Source organism: Etheostoma spectabile, chromosome 14 (genome assembly GCF_008692095.1).
Source record: "Etheostoma spectabile isolate EspeVRDwgs_2016 chromosome 14, UIUC_Espe_1.0, whole genome shotgun sequence".
Lineage (NCBI taxonomy): Eukaryota > Metazoa > Chordata > Actinopteri > Perciformes > Percidae > Etheostoma > Etheostoma spectabile.
The window spans coordinates 1,458,898-1,468,559 of NC_045746.1; the positions used below are offsets into that span (position 1 = coordinate 1,458,898).

Genomic DNA, 9,662 nt, shown 5'->3' on the forward strand with positions numbered 1-9,662 from the left:
CACACACACACACACACACACACACACACACACACACACACACTCACACGTGCTATATGAGCGATGCCAAGGTTTCACATTAAATTATCTACAAGCTCCTCTTGTGCTCTTGCTTCTCTCTTGGCAAGACAATACTGTTTGGAGCTCCCTATTTAATTAACTGAAATTTAAAAGGGAATAACACACTCACACATTCGATGACACACAAAACAAGCTTTTATTACCCAAAGACAAAACAATGCACGGGGGACCGATGCTTGTTGTTTGTGCATGCGTTTCTGAAAAAAAGAGGAGGAAAACTAAAGAAGAAAAAAATCATCTTGTTAAAATTAAATCAGCCCCCTCAACAATAGTTTGATAGACAGGCCTATAAGACCATTTATAATGGCTCAGAGTGAGGTAAGCAGGAGGGCAGGGAGACGGCACACAAGGCTCCATGATAAACAATGAACAGTCTCGCTAGGAGGCCAGTAGTGTAATTACATTAGATGGTTAAAGATACAGGAGCCTCACCAGCTCACAAGCAGTCCCCACACAGTTCAAGATGTTTAATACCTTTGTTGCCAGTGTACAGTGAATATTCACAGTTTTTACTGAATTGAAGTTTGACAGCATTGTCAATATGACACGACAAACATGAGCCTCATTAGCAGAACAATAACTATAAATATGCAGCACCCTTTTAATGCACACTTCACCATAAAGATGACTATAACAATAATAAAATATTGACAAAAAATACTATAGACTTTTATAGGTTTTATAAATAGAAAAATAAACCATGTGAATGAATGTCTTTAAGATCAAAAGGTTGACATTATACTGTATAATTCACAGCAACTCCCCAGGATATGTTGCTGTCCAGTTTCCCAGTGATGCTTCATGCCAACTCCCTAGAAAATCATCAGGTTTATCACTTTCACTCCACAAGTCTGGACATCCTGGCTACTGTACCTCACCCACTTCTTCTGTCTGTATGATACATCTGTTGTGTGCTGTGGGCATCAGTTTGTACAAATCAAAAGAATGCTGTGCAATGCAGCTGATGTGTGTTCCACTTGAGGGTTTTTGAGAGAGAAGAGTGTGAAAAGGCTGCCTTTTTATCTATCTTTTATTTTGACCATTATTGCCACTGTTTAACACACCGGCACCGTCCGACACCGCCTACCTGGAAGGAAGTTTTCCTCCCCACTGTCACACTAAATGCTTGCTCTTGGGGGAATTACTGGATTGTTGGGTATTTATAAATTATAGTATGGTCTAGACCTACTCTATCTGTAAAGTGTCTCGAGTTAACAACAAAGTTTAATTGAAATTAAATTTTTTGCTAGCCTATGTTCCCAAAATTAACAATGTTTTGTTTCTGCTTAATCTCTAATTCCAAGTTGTTTTAGTTTATTTGATAAATTCTTATTTGACATAGGCATGTTTGGTTTATTGGTTCATCATATTTTGCTAGGGTTCTGCCTGTGATGTGGAGGGACAGATCAGCTGCTCACCAGCTTAATTAAGGAGAGTGCGTGCAGGTGTGCCTAATTAGGTCATGAGGGGCTGAGCACTCCTTAGGTGTTGAACAATAGGTAGGATAGTTCTACAGTGGATGACATTTTTATAATATTTGGGGTGCGTATTGTTGTGGGTGCACATATATGTATAAATAGTAATATCAGCAGTAACTGCTCTATCTAATTATCATGGTATTTTTAAATACAGAGTGTTAATGTTGCTTTCTCAGTTTAGCTCACCCTATAATCATCTGGGCAGGTAGTAGGGTCCAGTTGGGTGCGGCTGAGAGGTTAAAAGTGCCTTTGGAAGATTGGGAAGATAGAAGGGACTTGGCAGCTTGCTGTTATGTTTGTTTGCTGTTATTTTGCCTTGGTTTAATTTAGTTTAGGTATCTATCTATGTTCAGTTTGTGCCTGTTTTTTGTTATGTTATTAATAAACACACCAGCGTTTTCACTTCAAAAGCTTCCTGTCCAGCCTCCTCAAAATATTTAAATCTATAGCGGTTTTCATTTCATTATCTATTCATTAGCATTTTGAGTGAAGTGATAACATTGACTATAATAACCATTAGTTTTCATTGCACCTACTGGTGTCACTTCTATCTATCTAGTTTTTCATTTCTGTCCAGTCTTGCAGTGACTTCACTTGATTCTGCCGCTCTAAAATCCCCAATAAAAATAAAAATATTAAAAATAAAAATGTAATCAATAAATAAAGTCCTAAACTGACCCCTTAAAACTTCCAGTATGTGAGAGCCTCTATTATAGTATGTTATGCAGTCACTTGAGAAGCCTGAAACATTCTCCTACCTGCCTGATAATGAGGAAGAAATTGAAATGAAATGATGTACATTAGGATGGTTGACCAACCCTGGAGGAAAATACCAGATGTACCTCACCTTTTGTAATATAGAGATGGATTTAATTAATGAGTTGTATGCACATATCATGAAAAAAACACTCGGGGAGTTGATCTGTACACATCTGATTGCTTGTCATTTACTATGTGGTTATAAAGGAAGTCAATATGAGAGCGACAACCAAACACAGATATTTTACTGTATAAGGAATCATGACTTGACAGCAAATGTTACAATACAACCACATATTTCTGTCAACACCAAACCATTCATGAGCGCCTGTGTGTTTCTTGCAGAACTCCATGAAGGTGATGTTCAAGTGCCTGTGGAAGAACTGTGGCAAGGTGCTGAGTACCGCTGCTGGCATCCAGAGACACATCCGCACCATCCACCTGGGGCAAGGCACCAACTCACACATAACACACTGCCTACCTGTCCACTCAAAGCCTCCAAAACAGCTTTTTTCACTTCTTCACTCACCCCTCCAACCAGCTTCATTGTCAAAACAGCAGATTAATGGCTGATGAATTATTGCCACGGTAACCAACCTGCTCCTGGCGAGAGGTTGGAAGCAGAGAACAATGATATCGGATGAATAACACATTTATACTGACATTCAATTAAATTGAGGTCCCAAGCTGGTTAACTGCAGATGACGGTGTTTTGTTGGTTGGGGGAATGTCATTAATGTTGAAGAGGAGCAGGGGTCGTGTGTGATTGCTTTGACAAGTTGGCTGTACACTCTACATGGAGTGGAATAATCAGAATTCACAGGGGCATTTAATATGTTTTAATCTGTTTGTAGGCGTAACTGTGACTCGGACTGCAGTGATGGCGAGGAGGACTTCTACTACACAGAGATCAAGCTCAACACCGACTCGGTGGCCGATGGGCTGAGCAGCCTGTCCCCTGTGTCTCCGTCCGTCCTCTCTCCCCCACCTCCTCCCCCCTCTCCTCTCCCGGCTCTCAGCCAGCTGTCCGACTCCCACAGACCTCCGCAGTACTCCGACACCAAGGAGCCTCACGCTGGCGGCACCACCCCGCTCAGCCGCTCTGCGCCCAGCGCGCTCTACCTCATCCACACGGATCACGCCTACCAGGTGAGAGGCCGCAGGGAGCCGAGGGAGTGAACACATGTACAGACACGCATAAACGCACCCTCACAGAGGCTACATAAAGATCGGTGTACAACACACACAATCAATGCACTCTCTGAATCAATATACACACCACAACACACTTATCAGAATGCACAAAATGTGCATATTTTCACCTACACAATACTATCAGGGTCCTCATTATACTGATTATGTGTCACGGTATTTACAAAAAAGTATTGATGTCGCAACGATTTATGTACTTTTGCTCCCGTTAGCAGCTGTGCTAACAGTTTTGGTAAATTGGCACACAGCAGCAGTTATTTGTAGGTGGTATAATGACACAACCCATCAATTAGTGTAAGGGCTATGTGTGTGTAGTTGCATGTTTTAACAGCAATATAAGTTATTAGTGGTTAATTGAAGAGCTTTTTACAACGTGAGATACCTAAAGACCTTTACTGCAAAATAAAAGGACAAATGAGGCTCAGTTGTTTTTACAATTCAGTTCCAGGGAGCAAGTTGTTTGTAAAGTAACTTTAGACATGCCTAATGTTCAAATGAAGAATTGTCAAAGATATTTCCTTTCTTAACATTGAAACCAGTTAAACAACCTTCAGGATTTCTTTTCAGCCTTGTCAATAATACAAAAATTATTAATTATTTGAAACTCAGTTTTCATTAAAAGAAATTAAGTGAAAGTTATCAAACCAAGAAGCAGTTAAAAACACATGAAATGATTTAAAAGTCAAGGTTTTGAGAAACATGCTTTGGAGAGGCCATAAAAACACTACTGTTAAACGTGCACTGTTCCATTGGAATATGAAATATGACCTTTGACCTCAGGCCACGGCTCCAGTGTCCATCCCGTCCAGCAGCAGTAACACGACTGGCTCCGCCTCCACCAGCTTCACTCCCACCAACAGCTCCAGCTTCAGCATCTCCTGGCAGTCACCGCCCGTCACTTTCACCGGGACCACAGTGAGGAATCTTTAATGCACATGCAAGACCAAGCATTTATTCTTAGCCACATACATAGTTACATTTGTGTTCTTGTAATCCCAAATCTGTCTGCCCTCTTCAGGTGTCCCCCAGTAAAAGCCATGGCTTTGGCGAGCAGCGCTCCCAGACCATCGCCGTCCTCTCATCCCCTCCCAGAGCCACCACTGCCCTCAGGTAAGGGATCCTCACTGCCCGCCAAGTCATACCTGACATTTCCTTTTTAGCTTTAATTAAAGGCCGGACAAACTGAATGCACATACAAAGCCCAAGTGCAATGAAGTTGGGACGTTATGTAAAACTTAATAAAAACAGACAACAATGATCTGCAAATTCTTTTCAACCAACATTCAATTGAATACACTACAAAGACAAGATATGTAATGTTCAAACTAATAAAGGTTTTGCAAACCGTTGTTGTTGTTGTTTTTTTTGCAAATATTCACTCATTTTGAATTTGATGCCTGCAACACGTTCCAAAAAAGTTGGAACAGGGGCACGTTTACCACTGTGTTACATCCCCTTTTCTTGTGACAACGCTCGATAAGCATTTGGTAACTAAGGACACTAATTATTGAAGCTTTGTAACTGGAATTCTTTCCCATTGTTGCTTGATGTAAGGCTTCAGTTGCTCAACAGTCTAGGTCTCCGTTGTCAACTTTTATGCTCCATAATGCGCCCCACATTTTCAATGAGAGACAGGTCTGGACTGCAGCCAGGCCAGTCTAGTACCTGCTCTCTTTTACTACGAAGCCATGCTGTTGTAACAGACATGTGCAGAATGTGGCTTGGAATTGTCTTGCTGAAATAAGCAGGGATGTCCTTGAAAAAGACATTGCTTGGATGTTACCCATGCTATGGACACTAACACACCCCCATACCATCACAGATGCTGTCTTTTGAACTTTGCGCTGATGACAATCTGGATGGTCCTTTTCCTCTTAGGCCCGGAGGACATGACGTCCATGATTTACAAAAACAATTTGAAATATGGGCTCGTCGGACCACAGCACATTTTTTCCCACTTTGCCTCAGTCCATCTCAGATGAGCTTGGGCCCAGAGAACCCGGCGGTGTTTCTGGGTGTTGTTGATAAATAGCTTTACTTTTGCATGGTAGAGTTTTAGCTTGAACTTGTAGATGTAGCAACAAACTGTGTTAACTCACAATGGTTTTCCAAAGGGTTCCTGAGCCCACGTGGTAATATCCTTTACATAATGATGATGGTTTTTAGTGCAGTGCCGCCTGAGGGATCAAAGGTCTTGGCCATTCAATGTTGGTTTTTGGTCTTGCCGCTTACATGTAGAGATTTCTCCAGATTCTGTGACTCTTTTCATGATATTATGGACTCTAAATTATGAAATCCCAAAATTCCCTGCAATTGTACATTGAGAAACATACCAAAACTGGACTACAGTATATGCTTACTAAAAAAAAAAACAATAAAGTTTATCAGTTTGAACATTAAATATATTGTCTTTGTAGCTTATTCAGTTGAACATGAGGTTGAAAAGGATTTGTAAATCATTGAATTCTGTTTTTATTCACCAATTGGGGTTTATATTAGATATTACCAAGACACAATATATATAAGCCAATGCATATAATATGATTTTCTACTTCAATAAACTTTACTGAGTGAAAAACACTGTGTGGTTGAAAGGTGAAAGATAGTGGCTATCAAAAATCAGCTCAATGACTATTAATTAAAAAGAAGTCATAATTAATCGGTTCAGCCTCTGTTCTGCTTAATCCACTTTAAATAGGAGCCGAGCTGTTTCAGATTGGATGATATATGTGGGGTTTCCTATTTACAACATTAGGACCTTGTTGTGTAATGGCAGTTTAGCTGCAGTTTGACATTTTGAGAAATGCACTTATTTGCTTTCTTGAGTTAGAGAAGACATTTGATTACCACTCTCATATCTGGACGGCAGCCGGTTAGCGTTGCCTAGCATGATGACTGGAAACGGAAGGAAAGCACTAGCCTGCCTCTGTCCAAATCTAACTCTCAACAAGCATATATATTACTAGTCTGAAGTATCTCAACTCAAAAAACATTCTATTTAGATCTGTTTTAATGGAATGGTTTGTTTTTTTAACCACAGGTTTGGTGTGTACTATGTCTAACTACGGGTTTCTGCAAGTTTGATGCTGGTGCTGATTATATTATAGATAATAATTAACAGTGTTCTTCATCATAATTTTATCTGTTTTTCTCTTCAGTCGAAAGGTGCGCGGTGAGGGCAAGAAGTGCCGTAAGGTGTACGGGATGGAGAACCGCGACATGTGGTGCACCGCCTGCCGCTGGAAAAAGGCGTGCCAGAGATTCACCGACTGAACGCTCCCCACCAACCTCACAGCGCACCACCCAGCCACTGCTGCCTTTCGCCAGAGAAAGGGGCAAGGGGCATCGTTTTGCATGCATTCAGTTTTCTTCAGCTCAAAATCACAACTCTCCGTCAAACGCTGTTTCTGCCCCTGAAGTCCACCCCACACCCCCCCGCGCTTCACTGAACGCCAGCTGTAGAAGGAACCAAAAGACAGCGGAGTCCAGGATTTCTAGTACTGCCTCGCCATCCCCGGTTTTGGGAAACCCCAGGGCAGCTAAACAGTGTAAAGAAAAAATAGATCTAAAGAGTTCTCTTGTTTTTTACGTTATGTTCAGTGTTGCATCTTTCTATGTTTTGTAAAGCTCTGGTTTCTAAAATCGAGGTCAAGTCAAAGAAGGGGTCCGGAAAAAAGGCCAAAAGCTTTTTCATGTTTTGTCAAATGAAAAAAGGAATTCTTCACTTTTTTTATCCAAAAGAAGAATTGTCTTTGCTCCAGTTTTTGAAGACTGGAGGTAAAAAGCATGGAGGTAAAGCTTACAGTTTTTGTTGTTTCTTCAACTTGTTCATCTCTTTTGTTTTATTTCTGGACTTTTTGAGGTGATTTTTTGTCACTGACATCACATCCTCTCCCTGTTCCTCACCTGTTCTTCACTCCTGACAGCCCCGGGTGAATGTACAGCTGAGTCGGGAAAGGCAGGTTGACATGTTGAGAAAGTGAGGAATAGAGACAACTAAGGAGAATGATCAATGCAACAAAGATACAATTTTCAGACAGGAAAAGCAGATGGACCATGCCATTTATTTACCATGTAAAAGGTACAGCACAGGTATTCCCCTACAATCAACGCAGAAGGCAGGAACTGTTTTCTATGTCACTTTTTTAACTACACCTTTTCTTTGTTTTATCAGGGATGTGATTCTAAAGAAATCAAAAACCAGCAGCTTGGGTTTATACTATATACAGCACAGTCTCAATAGCTTCTCTTTCATTACACATGACAACTTTGCAACCAAAAACTCCTTTATCTTATTCTTTATGTATTTGGTTTTTGTAAAGGTGTTTACCATGTTTACTGTTGTTGATGTATTTTTTTTCTTCTTTCTTTTGGTGACACCAAGACTGTTTACCAACCACCTGCTAAAGAAAGTGTGTTAAAAGACTTTCCTGACAGCAGTGGAAGCATGAAGTCAGCAGCGTGGAGGCCATAAAAAGATAAACATCTTTCACCACATACAGAGAGACAGATTGCCCTCCTCTTCAAGCAACTTTGACACATTCCCAAAGGGAACAAAATATCTTTGTGTTTACGTACGCCACAGAGGCGCATCTTGATGAACCAAAGGGGGAGGGCTGAAAACCAAAAGTGAGGCACTTGCACTGTATGTGTGTGTAATGGGGCACTTGGTATATTTGTGGTTACTTCTTGAGTTGAACACATTTCTATCTTCCACTAGCCCCCTCCATTACCAACTTAACTTATTATAAAGAGAAGTAAGAGCAAAAAAAAAGTTGCTACGCCCCTTATTGGAACCAATATTTGCCTCCAAGAGTTTTGGGTATAATAAGTTATAAGCACTTACTTAGGTCACTCCTTTTGTTGTTTGATGTGCACTGCACACTTTATTCACTTGGCAACATGCAAGCTAAGCTTTGACTCAAGCTGTCATCAAAGTCCTCGTGGTCGCCATGTAACCTTGTAACTGATGAGGTCAATAGTGGGATTGGGGAAACAAAATCTGATTTGTCATTTGAATGTGTTCAATTGAATTCCAGCGTCATGTTTTCTCAAAGGCAAAAATGACCAAATACTTGACATATGTTTACTCTGTTGTGATAAACAGCCCCAACTCTTTTGTCACCCGCGGCTGTGTCCTACTTCATTACAATGTGCTGAAATTGATAGAAATATCCTACAAATGTTTCTACCAACAGGCACGTTGTGGTTCTGTTCCTGCATTTGCTCTCTGCATTATATGAAATTTGCTTGCACGATGAAATCTTGGCATTTCTGTCACGCACACACAATCATTTTACCCCAGAATTATTCAAATCCAACACCAGCTAATAAACTCTCATACTCGCCTGATTAATATACAGTACAGTACTTCCGCATCTAAAAAATTGTTTCTTCTTTTGTCTATTTTTTTTTTTTGTCTGTTCATGTATATATGTAGTTCTTGTATTTTCTCTAAGCTCAAGGTTTATGACCAGTTACCTTGGTCATAACATTTGCCACCTTCTGAACAAGACAGGTTCAACTATGACATTGAGTTAGGAAATAATGTACGGTTCAACCTTCCATGCCGTAACATTGATGCTTCAGTAAGAAGTATTTAGATTATCTCTGAACTAATTTGCCATTGTATTATATGAATTGTTTAGAAAGTTTTGAAAAGACAAATCTATATATACATAAAGAAAAAAACATGTTAGAATTTAAATTCAAAGCAAAAAAAGACTGATTTTTTTTTCCATATATATAGAGTATATACCTGGATATATATGCTGTTGATACAGTTTGTTTTCATGTTCTGCTGAAGGAAATGTTGATGGTAACTGTAGGAGGGAACCCGCTCATAATTCTTAAGCCAAGCTTGTTATGCTTGTTTCAGTGTGTGTGACTCGCACGCTTCTTTCTGGAGCTCCTTCACGTCACCCACCCAGCGCTGCTAAGCAGTCGAAATCCACAGTTGAATAAAACCTAAACTCTTATTTTCCAATTCTCTTTTCCCGGTGCCGCGCAGGCCCACTTGCAATTAGTGTGATTGACATCTTGGTGTGATTGCGCTCTGTATAAATGTGAAGGAGCCCCAGGCAAAGTATGCGAGCTGCCACTGAAGCACGGTGGTCTGCCCCCCCCCCCCCC

At 40.5% G+C, this 9,662-nt stretch overlaps 1 protein-coding gene across 1 annotated transcript in view; it reads left to right on the forward strand.

Moving 5' to 3' along the window:
* The window catches only part of znf704 (zinc finger protein 704), a gene marked incomplete in the record, with an annotated part of 52,756 nt that overhangs the window by 40,800 nt on the left and 2,294 nt on the right, over positions 1-9,662 (forward strand). The window contains 5 exon segments of the mRNA XM_032535071.1: positions 2,664-2,764; positions 3,173-3,467; positions 4,311-4,445; positions 4,549-4,640; positions 6,689-9,662. Coding sequence (XP_032390962.1) covers positions 2,664-2,764; positions 3,173-3,467; positions 4,311-4,445; positions 4,549-4,640; positions 6,689-6,803 — 738 coding nt within the window.